Genomic DNA, 18,454 nt, shown 5'->3' with positions numbered 1-18,454 from the left:
AGGTCGGCGTTCTGCGGGGCTCTGCTTGGAGGTCGGCGTTCTGCGGGGCTCTGCTTGGAGGTCGGCGTTCTGCGGGGCTCTGCTTGGAGGTCGGCGTTCTGCGGGGCTCTGCTTGGAGGTCGGCGTTCTGCGGGGCTCTGCTTGGAGGTCGGCGTTCTGCGGGGCTCTGCTTGGAGGTCGGCGTTCTGCGGGGCTCTGCTTGGAGGTCGGCGTTCTGCGGGGCTCTGCTTGGAGGTCGGCGTTCTGCGGGGCTCTGCTTGGAGGTCGGCGTTCTGCGGGGCTCTGCTTGGAGGTCGGCGTTCTGCGGGGCTCTGCTTGGAGGTCGGCGTTCTGCGGGGCTCTGCTTGGAGGTCGGCGTTCTGCGGGGCTCTGCTTGGAGGTCGGCGTTCTGCGGGGCTCTGCTTGGAGGTCGGCGTTCTGCGGGGCTCTGCTTGGAGGTCGGCGTTCTGCGGGGCTCTGCTTGGAGGTCGGCGTTCTGCGGGGCTCTGCTTGGAGGTCGGCGTTCTGCGGGGCTCTGCTTGGAGGTCGGCGTTCTGCGGGGCTCTGCTTGGAGGTCGGCGTTCTGCGGGGCTCTGCTTGGAGGTCGGCGTTCTGCGGGGCTCTGCTTGGAGGTCGGCGTTCTGCGGGGCTCTGCTTGGAGGTCGGCGTTCTGCGGGGCTCTGCTTGGAGGTCGGCGTTCTGCGGGGCTCTGCTTGGAGGTCGGCGTTCTGCGGGGCTCTGCTTGGAGGTCGGCGTTCTGCGGGGCTCTGCTTGGAGGTCGGCGTTCTGCGGGGCTCTGCTTGGAGGTCGGCGTTCTGCGGGGCTCTGCTTGGAGGTCGGCGTTCTGCGGGGCTCTGCTTGGAGGTCGGCGTTCTGCGGGGCTCTGCTTGGAGGTCGGCGTTCTGCGGGGCTCTGCTTGGAGGTCGGCGTTCTGCGGGGCTCTGCTTGGAGGTCGGCGTTCTGCGGGGCTCTGCTTGGAGGTCGGCGTTCTGCGGGGCTCTGCTTGGAGGTCGGCGTTCTGCGGGGCTCTGCTTGGAGGTCGGCGTTCTGCGGGGCTCTGCTTGGAGGTCGGCGTTCTGCGGGGCTCTGCTTGGAGGTCGGCGTTCTGCGGGGCTCTGCTTGGAGGTCGGCGTTCTGCGGGGCTCTGCTTGGAGGTCGGCGTTCTGCGGGGCTCTGCTTGGAGGTCGGCGTTCTGCGGGGCTCTGCTTGGAGGTCGGCGTTCTGCGGGGCTCTGCTTGGAGGTCGGCGTTCTGCGGGGCTCTGCTTGGAGGTCGGCGTTCTGCGGGGCTCTGCTTGGAGGTCGGCGTTCTGCGGGGCTCTGCTTGGAGGTCGGCGTTCTGCGGGGCTCTGCTTGGAGGTCGGCGTTCTGCGGGGCTCTGCTTGGAGGTCGGCGTTCTGCGGGGCTCTGCTTGGAGGTCGGCGTTCTGCGGGGCTCTGCTTGGAGGTCGGCGTTCTGCGGGGCTCTGCTTGGAGGTCGGCGTTCTGCGGGGCTCTGCTTGGAGGTGGGCGTTCTGCGGGGCTCTGCTTGGAGGTCGGCGTTCTGCGGGGCTCTGCTTGGAGGTCGGCGTTCTGCGGGGCTCTGCTTGGAGGTCGGCGTTCTGCGGGGCTCTGCTTGGAGGTCGGCGTTCTGCGGGGCTCTGCTTGGAGGTCGGCGTTCTGCGGGGCTCTGCTTGGAGGTCGGCGTTCTGCGGGGCTCTGCTTGGAGGTCGGCGTTCTGCGGGGCTCTGCTTGGAGGTCGGCGTTCTGCGGGGCTCTGCTTGGAGGTCGGCGTTCTGCGGGGCTCTGCTTGGAGGTCGGCGTTCTGCGGGGCTCTGCTTGGAGGTCGGCGTTCTGCGGGGCTCTGCTTGGAGGTCGGCGTTCTGCGGGGCTCTGCTTGGAGGTCGGCGTTCTGCGGGGCTCCGCTTGGAGGTCGGCGTTCTGCGGGGCTCCGCTTGGAGGTCGGCGTTCTGCGGGGCTCCGCTTGGAGGTCGGCGTTCTGCGGGGCTCCGCTTGGAGGTCGGCGTTCTGCGGGGCTCCGCTTGGAGGTCGGCGTTCTGCGGGGCTCCGCTTGGAGGTCGGCGTTGTGCGGGGCTCCGCTTGGAGGTGGGCGTTGTGCGGGGCTCTGCTTGGAGTTCGGCGTTCTGCGGGACGGATCTTGATCAATATTCTGATGCCTCCTCTGTGCGACTGAATATCAGATCTGAAGATTTCTGATTTTGTGAGATGAGAAGGAAAATCGCCAAAGCAGAAATCTCCTTGTGAAGGGGAGGAAGGCGTCCGGCTAGTCCTGTCCCCACACAACACGTAGTCACGTCCTATCCCCCCCCCCCCACCACCATCCCTCACCCCATCCCCAATGGTCAGAGAATGACCCCCTATCCCCCCCACCATCCCTCACCCCATCCCCAATGGTCAGAGAGTGACCCCCTATCCCCCCCACCATCCCTCACCCCATCCCCAATGGTCAGAGAGTGACCCCCTATCCCCCCCACCATCCCTCACCCCATCCCCAATGGTCAGAGAGTGACCCCCTATCCCCCCCCATCCCTCACCCCACCCCCAATGGTCAGAGAATGACCCCCTATCCCCCCCATCCCTCACCCCACCCCCAATGGTCATTGAATGACCCCCTATCCCCCCCATCCCTCACCCCACCCCCAATGGTCAGAGAATGACCCCCTATCCCCCCCATTCCTCACCCCACCCCCAATGGTCAGAGAATGACCCCCTATCCCCCCCATCCCTCACCCCACCCCCAATGGTCAGAGAATGACCCCCTATCCCCCCCATCCCTCACCCCACCCCCAATGGTCAGAGAATGACCCCCTATCCCCCCCACCATCCCCCACCCCCAATGGTCAGAGAATGACCCCCTATCCCCACCCCCCATTCCTCACCCCACCCCCAATGGTCAGAGAATGACCCCCTATCCCCCCCCATTCCTCACCCCACCCCCAATGGTCAGAGAATGACCCCCTATCCCCCGCCATCCCTCACCCCACCCCCAATGGTCAGAGAATGACCCCCTATCCCCCGCCATCCCTCACCCCACCCCCAATGGTCAGAGAATGACCCCCTATCCCCCCACCATCCCTCATCCCAACCCCAATGGTCAGAGAATGACCCCCTATCCCCCCCCATTCCACACCCCACCCCCAATGGTCAGAGAATGACCCCCTATCCCCCCCCATCCCTCACCCCACCCCCAATGGTCAGAGAATGACCCCCTATCCCCCCACCATCCCTCACCCCACCCCCAATGGTCAGAGAATGACCCCCTATCCCCCCCCATCCCTCATCCCAACCCCAATGGTCAGAGAATGACCCCCTATCCCCCCCCATTCCACACCCCACCCCCAATGGTCAGAGAATGACCCCCTATCCCCCCCATCCCTCACCCCACCCCCAATGGTCAGAGAATGACCCCCTATCCCCCCCATCCCTCACCCCACCCCCAATGGTCAGAGAATGACCCCCTATCCCCACCCCCCATTCCTCACCCCACCCCCAATGGTCAGAGAATGACCCCCTATCCCCCCCCATTCCTCACCCCACCCCCAATGGTCAGAGAATGACCCCCTATCCCCCCCATCCCTCACCCCACCCCCAATGGTCAGAGAATAACCCCCTATCCCCCCACCATCCCTCACCCCACCCCCAATGGTCAGAGAATGACCCCCTATCCCCCCCCATCCCTCACCCCACCCCCAATGGTCAGAGAATGACCCCCTATCCCCCCCCATCCCTCACCCCACCCCCAATGGTCAGAGAATGACCCCCTATCCTCCCCCCCATTCCTCATCCCACCCCCAATGGTCAGAGAATGACCCCCTATCCCCCCCCCATCCCTCACCCCACCCCCAATGGTCAGAGAATGACCCCCTATCCCCCCGCCATCCCTCACCCCACCCCCAATGGTCAGAGAATGACCCCCTATCCCCCCGCCATCCCTCACCCCACCCCCAATGGTCAGAGAATGACCCCCTATCCCCCCGCCATCCCTCACCCCACCCCCAATGGTCAGAGAATGACCCCCTATCCCCCCCCATTCCACACCCCACCCCCAATGGTCAGAGAATGACCCCCTATCCCCCGCCATCCCTCACCCCACCCCCAATGGTCAGAGAATGACCCCCTATCCCCCCGCCATCCCTCACCCCACCCCCAATGGTCAGAGAATGACCCCCTATCCCCCGCCATCCCTCACCCCACCCCCAATGGTCAGAGAATGACCCCCTATCCCCCGCCATCCCTCACCCCACCCCCAATGGTCAGAGAATGACCCCCCATCCCCCGCCATCCCTCACCCCACCCCCAATGGTCAGAGAATGACCCCCTATCCCCCCCATCCCTCACCCCACCCCCAATGGTCAGAGAATGACCCCCTATCCCCGACCATCCCTCACCCCACCCCCAATGGTCAGAGAATGACCCCCTATCCCCCCGCCATCCCTCACCCCACCCCCAATGGTCAGAGAATGACCCCCTATCCCCCCGCCATCCCTCACCCCACCCCCAATGGTCAGAGAATGACCCCCTATCCCCCCGCCATCCCTCACCCCACCCCCAATGGTCAGAGAATGACCCCCTATCCCCCCGCCATCCCCCACCCCCAATGGTCAGAGAATGACCCCCTATCCCCCCGCCATCCCCCACCCCCAATGGTCAGAGAATGACCCCCTATCCCCCGCCATCCCTCACCCCACCCCCAATGGTCAGAGAATGACCCCCTATCCCCCCCATCCCTCACCCCACCCCCAATGGTCAGAGAATGACCCCCTATCCCCGACCATCCCTCACCCCACCCCCAATGGTCAGAGAATGACCCCCTATCCCCGCCATCCCTCACCCCACCCCCAATGGTCAGAGAATGACCCCCTTTCCCCCCACCATCCCTCACCCCACCCCCAATGGTCAGAGAATGACCCCCTATCCCCCCGCCATCCCTCACCCCACCCCCAATGGTCAGAGAATGACCCCCTACCCCCCGCCATCCCTCACCCCACCCCCAATGGTCAGAGAATGACCCCCTATCCCCCCCATCCCTCACCCCACCCCCAATGGTCAGAGAATGACCCCCTATACCCCCCATCCCTCACCCCACCCCCAATGGTCAGAGAATGACCCCCTATCCCCCCGCCATCCCCCACCCCCAATGGTCAGAGAATGACCCCCTATCCCCCCCGCCATCCCTCACCCCACCCCCAATGGTCAGAGAATGACCCCCTACCCCCCCCATCCCTCACCCCACCCCCAATGGTCAGAGAATGACCCCCTATACCCCCCATCCCTCACCCCACCCCCAATGGTCAGAGAATGACCCCCTATCCCCGACCATCCCTCACCCCACCCCCAATGGTCAGAGAATGACCCCCTATCCCCCCGCCATCCCTCACCCCACCCCCAATGGTCAGAGAATGACCCCCTATCCTCCCCCGCCATCCCTCACCCCACCCCCAATGGTCAGAGAATGACCCCCTATCCCCCCCATCCCTCACCCCACCCCCAATGGTCAGAGAATGACCCCCTATCCCCCCCATCCCTCACCCCACCCCCAATGGTCAGAGAATGACCCCCTATCCCCCCGCCATCCCCCACCCCCAATGGTCAGAGAATGACCCCCTATCCCCCCGCCATCCCTCACCCCACCCCCAATGGTCAGAGAATGACCCCCTACCCCCCCCATCCCTCACCCCACCCCCAATGGTCAGAGAATGACCCCCTATACCCCCCATCCCTCACCCCACCCCCAATGGTCAGAGAATGACCCCCTATCCCCCGCCATCCCTCACCCCACCCCCAATGGTCAGAGAATGACCCCCTATCCCCCCCATCCCTCACCCCACCCCCAATGGTCAGAGAATGACCCCCTATCCCCCCCATCCCTCACCCCACCCCCAATGGTCAGAGAATGACCCCCTATCCCCCCCCGATTCCTCACCCCACCCCCAATGGTCAGAGAATGACCCCCTATCCCCCACCCCACCCCCAATGGTCAGAGAATGACCCCCTATCCCCCCACCATCCCTCACCCCACCCCCAATGGTCAGAGAATGACCCCCTATCCCCCCCATCCCTCACCCCACCCCCAATGGTCAGAGAATGACCCCCTATCCCCCCACCATCCCTCACCCCACCCCCAATGGTCAGAGAATGACCCCCTATCCCCCACCCCACCCCCAATGGTCAGAGAATGACCCCCTTTCCCCCGCCATCCCTCACCCCACCCCCAATGGTCAGAGAATGACCCCCTTTCCCCCGCCATCCCTCACCCCACCCCCAATGGTCAGAGAGTGACCCCCTATCCCCCCCACCATCCCTCACCCCATCCCCAATGGTCAGAGAATGACCCCCTATCCCCCCCATCCCTCACCCCACCCCCAATGGTCAGAGAATGACCCCCTATCCCCCCACCATCCCTCACCCCACCCCCAATGGTCAGAGAATGACCCCCTATCCCCCCCATCCCTCACCCCACCCCCAATGGTCAGAGAATGACCCCCTATCCCCCCACCATCCCTCACCCCACCCCCAATGGTCAGAGAATGACCCCCTATCCCCCACCCCACCCCCAATGGTCAGAGAATGACCCCCATCCCCCACCATCCCTCACCCCACCCCCAATGGTCAGAGAATGACCCCCTATCCTCCCCCCCATTCCTCATCCCACCCCCAATGGTCAGAGAATGACCCCCTACCCCCCCCGCCATCCCTCACCCCACCCCCAATGGTCAGAGAATGACCCCCATCCCCCACCATTCCTCACCCCACCCCCAATGGTCAGAGAATGACCCCCTTTCCCCCCACCATCCCTCACCCCACCCCCAATGGTCAGAGAATGACCCCCTACCCCCCCCGCCATCCCTCACCCCACCCCCAATGGTCAGAGAATGACCCCCATCCCCCCCCTCTCCTCTGCTGCTGGTCTCTGATTGGTTGATCTCCTCCGGTTCAGGGCGTCGGGGAGAGAAGTCTTTGATTGGATCCTGGATCAGGGATATTACTCGGAGAAGGACACCAGTAATGTCATCCGGCAGGTCCTGGAGGCCGTGGCCTATCTGCACTCCCTGTGTATAGTGCACCGCAACCTCAAGGTGAGGGGTCACATCTAGGGGTCCGGTGTATACATGAGCTAATGGGGGGGGCAGCCTATGGGTCTGGTGTATAGATGAGCTAATGGGGGGGGGGGCAGCCTATGGGTCTGGTGTATAGATGAGCTAATGGGGGGGGGCAGCCTATGGGTCTGGTGTATAGATGAGCTAATGGGGGGCAGCCTATGGGTCTGGTGTATAGATGAGCTAATGGGGGGGGGGCAGCCTATGGGTCTGGTGTATAGATGTGATATAGGGGACAGCCTATGGGTCTGGTGTATAGATGTGCTATAGGGGGCAGCCTATGGGTCTGGTGTATAGATGTGATATAGGGGGCAGCCTATGGGTCTGGTGTATAGATGTGATATAGGGGACAGCCTATGGGTCTGGTGTATAGATGTGCTATAGGGGGCAGCCTATGGGTCTGGTGTATAGATGTGCTATAGGGGGCAGCCTATGGGTCTGGTGTATAGATGTGATATAGGGGACAGCCTATGGGTCTGGTGTATAGATGTGATATAGGGGGCAGCCTATGGGTCTGGTGTATAGATGTGCTATAGGGGGCAGCCTATGGGTCTGGTGTATAGATGTGATATAGGGGGCAGCCTATGGGTCTGGTGTATAGATGTGCTATAGGGGGCAGCCTATGGGTCTGGTGTATAGATGTGCTATAGGGGGCAGCCTATGGGTCTGGTGTATAGATGTGCTATAGGGGGCAGCCTATGGGTCTGGTGTATAGATGAGCTAATGGGGAGGAGCAGCCTATGGGCCCGGTGTATAGATGTGCTATAGGGGGCAGCCTATGGGTCCGGTGTATAGATGTGATATAGGGGACAGCCTATGGGTCTAGTGTATAGATGCGCTATAGGGGACAGCCTATGGGTCTGGTGTATAGATGCGCTATATAGGGGGCAACCTATGGGTCTGGTGTATGGATGTGCTATAGGGGTCACATCTAGGGGTCTGGTGTATAGATGTGCTATAGGGGGCAACCTATGGGTCTGGTGTATAGATGCGCTATAGGGGACAGCCTATGGGTCTGGTGTATAGATGCGCTATAGGGGACAGCCTATGGGTCTGGTGTATAGATGCGCTATATATAGGGGACAGCCTATGGGTCTGGTGTATAGATGCGCTATATATAGGGGACAGCCTATGGGTCTGGTGTATAGATGCGCTATAGGGGACAGCCTATGGGTCTGGTGTATAGATGCGCTATAGGGGACAGCCTATGGGTCTGGTGTATAGATGCGCTATAGGGGGCAGCCTATGGGTCTGGTGTATAGATGCGCTATAGGGGGCAGCCTATGGGTCTGGTGTATAGATGTGCTATAGGGGGCAGCCTATGGGTCTGGTGTATAGATGCGCTATAGGGGGCAGCCTATGGGTCTGGTGTATAGATGTGCTATAGGGGGCAGCCTATGGGTCTGGTGTATAGATGCGCTATAGGGGGCAGCCTATGGGTCTGGTGTATAGATGCGCTATAGGGGGCAGCCTATGGGTCTAGTGTATAGATGCGCTATAGGGGGCAGCCTATGGGTCTGGTGTATAGATGTGCTATAGGGGGCAGCCTATGGGTCTGGTGTATAGATGTGCTATATAGGGGGCAGCCTATGGGTCTGGTGTATAGATGTGCTTATAGGGGTCACATCTAGGGGTCTGGTGTATAGATGTGCTATATATAGGGGACAGCCTATGGGTCTGGTGTATAGATGCGCTATAGGGGACAGCCTATGGGTCTGGTGTATAGATGCAGAATAGGGGGCAGCCTATGGGTCTGGTGTATAGATGTGCTATAGGGGGCAGCCTATGGGTCTGGTGTATAGATGCGCTATAGGGGGCAGCCTATGGGTCTGGTGTATAGATGCGCTATAGGGGGCAGCCTATGGGTCCGGTGTATAGATGCGCTATAGGGGGCAGCCTATGGTTCTGGTGTATAGATGCGCTATAGGGGGCAGCCTATGGGTCTGGTGTATAGATGCGCTATAGGGGGCAGCCTATGGGTCTGGTGTATAGATGCGCTATAGGGGGCAGCCTATGGGTCTGGTGTATAGATGCGCTATAGGGGACAGCCTATGGGTCTGGTGTATAGATGTGCTATAGGGGGCAGCCTATGGGTCTGGTGTATAGATGCGCTATAGGGGGCAGCCTATGGGTCTGGTGTATAGATGCAGAATAGGGGGCAGCCTATGGGTCTGGTGTATAGATGTGCTATAGGGGGCAGCCTATGGGTCTGGTGTATAGATGCGCTATAGGGGACAGCCTATGGGTCTGGTGTATAGATGTGCGATAGGGGGCAGCCTATGGGTCCGGTGTATAGATGCGCTATAGGGGGCAGCCTATGGGTCTGGTGTATAGATGCGCTATAGGGAACAGCCTATGGGTCCGGTGTATAGATGCGCTATAGGGGGCAGCCTATGGGTCTGGTGTATAGATGTGCTATAGGGGGCAGCCTATGGGTCTGGTGTATAGATGCGCTATAGGGGGGGGGCAGCCTATGGGTCTGGTGTATAGATGCGCTATAGGGGGCAGCCTATGGGTCTGGTGTATAGATGCGCTATAGGGGGCAGCCTATGGGTCTGGTGTATAGATGCACTATAGGGGGCAGCCTATGGGTCTGGTGTATAGATGTGCTATAGGGGGCAGCCTATGGGTCTGGTGTATAGATGTGCTATAGGGGGCAGCCTATGGGTCTGGTGTATAGATGCACTATAGGGGGCAGCCTATGGGTCTGGTGTATAGATGTGCTATAGGGGGCAGCCTATGGGTCTGGTGTATAGATGTGCTATAGGGGGCAGCCTATGGGTCTGGTGTATAGATGTGCTATAGGGGGCAGCCTATGGGTCTGGTGTATAGATGTGCTATAGGGGGCAGCCTATGGGTCTGGTGTATAGATGTGCTATAGGGGGGGGGCAGCCTATGGGTCTGGTGTATAGATGTGCTATAGGGGGCAGCCTATGGGTCTGGTGTATAGATGTGCTATAGGGGGCAGCCTATGGGTCTGGTGTATAGATGCGCTATATAGGGGCAGCCTATGGGTCTGGTGTATAGATGTGCTATAGGGGGGGGGGCATTTCTCCGCCTCTGATTTACTTTTTCTTTCCTGCAGTTGGAGAATTTGTTGTATTTTAACCGCATGAAGAATTCCAAAATTGTCATCAGTGATTTCCATCTGGCCAAAGTGGAGACGAGTCTGATCAAGGAGCCGTGCGGGACCCCCGAATATCTAGGTGACCAATCAGAGCCTGACTTATAAACAGGTAGAAGGTTCATGGGGCACCAATCACTGCGCCCCGAGACCATGTGACACGGAGAGAAAATTATTACTGTGTGTGATTACAGCCTTAGTCTGGGGGATATGTGCTGGATATTATATTACTGTGTGTGATTACAGCCTTAGTCTGGTGATATGTGCTGGATATTATATTACTGTGTGTGATTACAGCCTTAGTCTGGTGATATGTGCTGGATATTATATTACTGTGTGTGATTACAGCCTAAGTCTGGTGATATGTGCTGGATATTATATTACTGTGTGTGATTACAGCCTTAGTCTGGTGATATGTGCTGGATATTATATTACTGTGTGTGATTACAGCCTTAGTCTGGTGATATGTGCTGGATATTATATTACTGTGTGTGATTACAGCCTTAGTCTGGGGATATGTGCTGGATATTATATTACTGTGTGTGATTACAGCCTTAGTCTGGTGATATGTGCTGGATATTATATTACTGTGTGTGATTACAGCCTTAGTCTGGGGATATGTGCTGGATATTATATTACTGTGTGTGATTACAGCCTTAGTCTGGGGATATGTGCTGGATATTATATTACTGTGTGTGATTACAGCCTTAGTCTGGTGATATGTGCTGGATATTATATTACTGTGTGTGATTACAGCCTTAGTCTGGTGATATCTGCTGGATATTATATTACTGTGTGTGATTACAGCCTTAGTCTGGTGATATGTGCTGGATATTATATTACTGTGTGTGATTACAGCCTTAGTCTGGTGATATGTGCTGGATATTATATTACTGTGTGTGATTACAGCCTTAGTCTGGGGATATGTGCTGGATATTATATTACTGTGTGTGATTACAGCCTTAGTCTGGTGATATGTGCTGGATATTATATTACTGTGTGTGATTACAGCCTTAGTCTGGTGATATGTGCTGGATATTATATTACTGTGTGTGATTACAGCCTTAGTCTGGGGATATGTGCTGGATATTATATTACTGTGTGTGATTACAGCCTTAGTCTGGTGATATGTGCTGGATATTATATTACTGTGTGTGATTACAGCCTTAGTCTGGTGATATCTGCTGGATATTATATTACTGTGTGTGATTACAGCCTTAGTCTGGTGATATGTGCTGGATATTATATTACTGTGTGTGATTACAGCCTTAGTCTGGTGATATGTGCTGGATATTATATTACTGTGTGTGATTACAGCCTTAGTCTGGGGATATGTGCTGGATATTATATTACTGTGTGTGATTACAGCCTTAGTCTGGTGATATGTGCTGGATATTATATTACTGTGTGTGATTACAGCCTTAGTCTGGTGATATGTGCTGGATATTATATTACTGTGTGTGATTACAGCCTTAGTCTGGTGATATGTGCTGGATATTATATTACTGTGTGTGATTACAGCCTTAGTCTGGTGATATGTGCTGGATATTATATTACTGTGTGTGATTACAGCCTTAGTCTGGGGATATGTGCTGGATATTATATTACTGTGTGTGATTACAGCCTTAGTCTGGTGATATGTGCTGGATATTATATTACTGTGTGTGATTACAGCCTTAGTCTGGTGATATGTGCTGGATATTATATTACTGTGTGTGATTACAGCCTTAGTCTGGTGATATGTGCTGGATATTATATTACTGTGTGTGATTACAGCCTTAGTCTGGGGATATGTGCTGGATATTATATTACTGTGTGTGATTACAGCCTTAGTCTGGTGATATGTGCTGGATATTATATTACTGTGTGTGATTACAGCCTTAGTCTGGTGATATGTGCTGGATATTATATTACTGTGTGTGATTACAGCCTTAGTCTGGGGATATGTGCTGGATATTATATTACTGTGTGTGATTACAGCCTTAGTCTGGTGATATGTGCTGGATATTATATTACTGTGTGTGATTACAGCCTTAGTCTGGTGATATGTGCTGGATATTATATTACTGTGTGTGATTACAGCCTTAGTCTGGTGATATGTGCTGGATATTATATTACTGTGTGTGATTACAGCCTTAGTCTGGTGATATGTGCTGGATATTATATTACTGTGTGTGATTACAGCCTTAGTCTGGGGATATGTGCTGGATATTATATTACTGTGTGTGATTACAGCCTTAGTCTGGGGATATGTGCTGGATATTATATTACTGTGTGTGATTACAGCCTTAGTCTGGTGATATCTGCTGGATATTATATTACTGTGTGTGATTACAGCCTTAGTCTGGTGATATGTGCTGGATATTATATTACTGTGTGTGATTACAGCCTTAGTCTGGTGATATCTGCTGGATATTATATTACTGTGTGTGATTACAGCCTTAGTCTGGTGATATGTGCTGGATATTATATTACTGTGTGTGATTACAGCCTTAGTCTGGTGATATCTGCTGGATATTATATTACTGTGTGTGATTACAGCCTTAGTCTGGTGATATGTGCTGGATATTATATTACTGTGTGTGATTACAGCCTTAGTCTGGTGATATGTGCTGGATATTATATTACTGTGTGTGATTACAGCCTTAGTCTGGGGATATCTGCTGGATATTATATTACTGTGTGTGATTACAGCCTTAGTCTGGTGATATCTGCTGGATATTATATTACTGTGTGTGATTACAGCCTTAGTCTGGTGATATGTGCTGGATATTATATTACTGTGTGTGATTACAGCCTTAGTCTGGTGATATCTGCTGGATATTATATTACTGTGTGTGATTACAGCCTTAGTCTGGTGATATGTGCTGGATATTATATTACTGTGTGTGATTACAGCCTTAGTCTGGTTATATCTGCTGGATATTATATTACTGTGTGTGATTACAGCCTTAGTCTGGTGATATGTGCTGGATATTATATTACTGTGTGTGATTACAGCCTTAGTCTGGGGATATCTGCTGGATATTATATTACTGTGTGTGATTACAGCCTTAGTCTGGGGATATCTGCTGGATATTATATTACTGTGTGTGATTACAGCCTTAGTCTGGGGATATCTGCTGGATATTATATTACTGTGTGTGATTACAGCCTTAGTCTGGTGATATCTGCTGGATATTATATTACTGTGTGTGATTACAGCCTTAGTCTGGTGATATGTGCTGGATATTATATTACTGTGTGTGATTACAGCCTTAGTCTGGTTATATCTGCTGGATATTATATTACTGTGTGTGATTACAGCCTTAGTCTGGTGATATGTGCTGGATATTATATTACTGTGTGTGATTACAGCCTTAGTCTGGTGATATGTGCTGGATATTATATTACTGTGTGTGATTACAGCCTTAGTCTGGGGATATCTGCTGGATATTATATTACTGTGTGTGATTACAGCCTTAGTCTGGGGATATCTGCTGGATATTATATTACTGTGTGTGATTACAGCCTTAGTCTGGTGATATGTGCTGGATATTATATTACTGTGTGTGATTACAGCCTTAGTCTGGTGATATGTGCTGGATATTATATTACTGTGTGTGATTACAGCCTTAGTCTGGTGATATGTGCTGGATATTATATTACTGTGTGTGATTACAGCCTTAGTCTGGTGATATGTGCTGGATATTATATTACTGTGTGTGATTACAGCCTTAGTCTGGGGATATCTGCTGGATATTATATTACTGTGTGTGATTACAGCCTTAGTCTGGTGATATCTGCTGGATATTATATTACTGTGTGTGATTACAGCCTTAGTCTGGGGATATCTGCTGGATATTATATTACTGTGTGTGATTACAGCCTTAGTCTGGTGATATCTGCTGGATATTATATTACTGTGTGTGATTACAGCCTTAGTCTGGTGATATGTGCTGGATATTATATTACTGTGTGTGATTACAGCCTTAGTCTGGTTATATCTGCTGGATATTATATTACTGTGTGTGATTACAGCCTTAGTCTGGTGATATGTGCTGGATATTATATTACTGTGTATGATTACAGCCTTAGTCTGGTGATATGTGCCGGATATTATATTACTGTGTGTGATTACAGCCTTAGTCTGGTGATATGTGCTGGATATTATATTACTGTGTGTGATTACAGCCTTAGTCTGGTGATATCTGCTGGATATTATATTACTGTGTGTGATTACAGCCTTAGTCTGGTGATATGTGCTGGATATTATATTACTGTGTGTGATTACAGCCTGAGGCCTCTTGCACACTAGCGTTGCGTTTCACGTGCGGGTGCAATGCGTGAAAAACTGACGTTTTTGCTGCGTTTTTGTTTCATTTTTGTTCGCGTTTTTTTGCGTTTTCGTTGCGTTTTTCACGCGCGTTTTTTTAAGTCAATGGGACTTTTTCAAAGGGACCAAGGTTCGGGAATAAAATGTTTTATTTAATTGAAAAATAATGTCTTCTGATAAGTTGCAAACATCTGCGATCTATTCTTCACTGTTCCGCGCGCGTATATTATCTCCCGACAAGTTAGCAGATGTGAAGAACAGTGAAGAATAGAATAAAACCAGTGAACACAGTGAAGACAGTGACCACAGGATCATTTAAGATAAAAACACAGTGCAGAACACAGTGCAGAATAGATTACAGATGTTCGGCACATCTGCTTACTTGTCGGGAGATACGCGCGGAGCGGTGCGAACAAAATAGCATGTGAAGAACAATATATATGTGTGTAAAGAACACATTGCAGATGTTTCCATACATCTGCAATGTCTTCTTCACACATATATATTGTTCTTCACATGCTATTTTGTTCGCGCCGTTCCGCGTGTATCTCCCGACAAGTAAGCAGATGTGCCGAACATCTGTAATCTATTCTTCACTGTGTTCTGCACTGTGTTTTTCTCTTAAATGATCCTGTGGTCACTGTCTTCACTGTGTTCACTGGTTTTATTCTATTCTTCACTGTTCTTCATTGTGTTTTTTTAATTAAATGATCGTTCGCGAGCAGGGGAAATACTGTTATACTGGTCACCTAGCAACCCTTACGTTTAAAACGCATTGCACTCGCATTGCACTTGCAATGTTTGCGAGTGCAATGCGTTTTTGATACGTCCCCATAGACTTGAATGGGGCGTGAAAAATGCGCGTGAATCGCAAAAATAGAGCATGCTGCGATTTTGACGCGCGTGCAAACGAACGCAAGCACGCGCGTTGAAAACCACGCAAATGGAGAAAGACCCATTGAATACAATGGGACAGAGTGCAATGCGAGTTCTGCGCGTCAAATGCACGCGCAGAACTCGCGCGTGAAAAACGCCAGTGTAGAAGGGGCCTTAGTCTGGTGATATGTGCTGGATATTATATTACTGTGTGTGATTACAGCCTTAGTCTGGTGATATGTGCTGGATATTATATTACTGTGTGTGATTACAGCCTTAGTCTGGTGATATGTGCTGGATATTATATTACTGTGTGTGATTACAGCCTTAGTCTGGGGATATGTGCTGGATATTATATTACTGTGTGTGATTACAGCCTTAGTCTGGTGATATGTGCTGGATATTATATTACTGTGTGTGATTACAGCCTTAGTCTGGTGATATCTGCTGGATATTATATTACTGTGTGTGATTACAGCCTTAGTCTGGTGATATCTGCTGGATATTATATTACTGTGTGTGATTACAGCCTTAGTCTGGGGATATCTGCTGGATATTATATTACTGTGTATGATTACAGCCTTAGTCTGGTGATATGTGCTGGATATTATATTACTGTGTGTGATTACAGCCTTAGTCTGGTGATATGTGCTGGATATTATATTACTGTGTGTGATTACAGCCTTAGTCTGGGGATATGTGCTGGATATTATATTACTGTGTGTGATTACAGCCTTAGTCTGGTGATATGTGCCGGATATTATATTACTGTGTGTGATTACAGCCTTAGTCTGGTGATATGTGCTGGATATTATATTACTGTGTGTGATTACAGCCTTAGTCTGGGGATATGTGCTGGATATTATATTACTGTGTGTGATTACAGCCTTAGTCTGGTGATATGTGCTGGATATTATATTACTGTGTGTGATTACAGCCTTAGTCTGGTGATATGTGCTGGATATTATATTACTGTGTGTGATTACAGCCTTAGTCTGGTGATATGTGCTGGATATTATATTACTGTGTGTGATTACAGCCTTAGTCTGGGGATATGTGCCGGATATTATATTACTGTGTGTGATTACAGCCTTAGTCTGGTGATATGTGCCGGATATTATATTACTGTGTGTGATTACAGCCTTAGTCTGGTGATATGTGCTGGATATTATATTACTGTGTGTGATTACAGCCTTAGTCTGGTGATATCTGCTGGATATTATATTACTGTGTGTGATTACAGCCTTAGTCTGGTGATATGTGCTGGATATTATATTACTGTGTGTGATTACAGCCTTAGTCTGGTGATATGTGCTGGATATTATATTACTGTGTGTGATTACAGCCTTAGTCTGGTGATATGTGCTGGATATTATATTACTGTGTGTGATTACAGCCTTAGTCTGGTGATATGTGCTGGATATTATATTACTGTGTGTGATTACAGCCTTAGTCTGGTGATATGTGCTGGATATTATATTACTGTGTGTGATTACAGCCTTAGTCTGGTGATATGTGCTGGATATTATATTACTGTGTGTGATTACAGCCTTAGTCTGGTGATATCTGCTGGATATTATATTACTGTGTGTGATTACAGCCTTAGTCTGGTGATATCTGCTGGATATTATATTACTGTGTGTGATTACAGCCTTAGTCTGGGGATATCTGCTGGATATTATATTACTGTGTGTGATTACAGCCTTAGTCTGGGGATATCTGCTGGATATTATATTACTGTGTGTGATTACAGCCTTAGTCTGGTGATATGTGCTGGATATTATATTACTGTGTGTGATTACAGCCTTAGTCTGGTGATATGTGCTGGATATTATATTACTGTGTGTGATTACAGCCTTAGTCTGGTGATATGTGCTGGATATTATATTACTGTGTGTGATTACAGCCTTAGTCTGGTGATATGTGCTGGATATTATATTACTGTGTGTGATTACAGCCTTAGTCTGGGGATATGTGCTGGATATTATATTACTGTGTGTGATTACAGCCTTAGTCTGGTGATATGTGCTGGATATTATATTACTGTGTGTGATTACAGCCTTAGTCTGGTGATATGTGCTGGATATTATATTACTGTGTGTGATTACAGCCTTAGTCTGGTGATATGTGCTGGATATTATATTACTGTGTGTGATTACAGCCTTAGTCTGGTGATATGTGCTGGATATTATATTACTGTGTGTGATTACAGTCTGGTGATATGTGCTGGATATTATATTACTGTGTGTGATTACAGCCTTAGTCTGGTGATATGTGCTGGATATTATATTACTGTGTGTGATTACAGCCTTAGTCTGGTGATATGTGCTGGATATTATATTACTGTGTGTGATTACAGCCTTAGTCTGGGGATATGTGCTGGATATTATATTACTGTGTGTGATTACAGCCTTAGTCTGGGGGATATGTGCTGGATATTATATTACTGTGTGTGATTACAGCCTTAGTCTGGTGATATGTGCTGGATATTATATTACTGTGTGTGATTACAGCCTTAGTCTGGTGATATGTGCTGGATATTATATTACTGTGTGTGATTACAGCCTTAGTCTGGTGATATGTGCTGGATATTATATTACTGTGTGTGATTACAGCCTTAGTCTGGTGATATGTGCTGGATATTATATTACTGTGTGTGATTACAGCCTTAGTCTGGGGATATGTGCTGGATATTATATTACTGTGTGTGATTACAGCCTTAGTCTGGTGATATGTGCTGGATATTATATTACTGTGTGTGATTACAGCCTTAGTCTGGTGATATCTGCTGGATATTATATTACTGTGTGTGATTACAGCCTTAGTCTGGTGATATCTGCTGGATATTATATTACTGTGTGTGATTACAGCCTTAGTCTGGGGATATCTGCTGGATATTATATTACTGTGTATGATTACAGCCTTAGTCTGGTGATATGTGCTGGATATTATATTACTGTGTGTGATTACAGCCTTAGTCTGGTGATATGTGCTGGATATTATATTACTGTGTGTGATTACAGCCTTAGTCTGGGGATATGTGCTGGATATTATATTACTGTGTGT

General features: G+C 50.9%; 1 protein-coding gene across 2 annotated transcripts in view; it reads left to right on the top strand.

The window, feature by feature from the left end:
* The window catches only part of LOC140108773 (caM kinase-like vesicle-associated protein), a 61,235-nt gene that overhangs the window by 33,619 nt on the left and 9,162 nt on the right, over positions 1-18,454 (top strand). For both annotated transcript variants that reach the window (XM_072131945.1, XM_072131946.1), the window contains exons 5-6: positions 6,914-7,052; positions 10,159-10,279. In XM_072131945.1, coding sequence (XP_071988046.1) covers positions 6,914-7,052; positions 10,159-10,279 — 260 coding nt within the window. The remainder of the gene's footprint in view (positions 1-6,913; positions 7,053-10,158; positions 10,280-18,454) is intronic.

The sequence above is a fragment of the Engystomops pustulosus genome, unplaced genomic scaffold (genome assembly GCF_040894005.1).
Source record: "Engystomops pustulosus unplaced genomic scaffold, aEngPut4.maternal MAT_SCAFFOLD_181, whole genome shotgun sequence".
Taxonomy (NCBI): domain Eukaryota; kingdom Metazoa; phylum Chordata; class Amphibia; order Anura; family Leptodactylidae; genus Engystomops; species Engystomops pustulosus.
The sequence above is the reverse complement of the archived record's forward strand: the minus strand, read 5'-3'. Positions and strand labels throughout refer to the sequence as shown.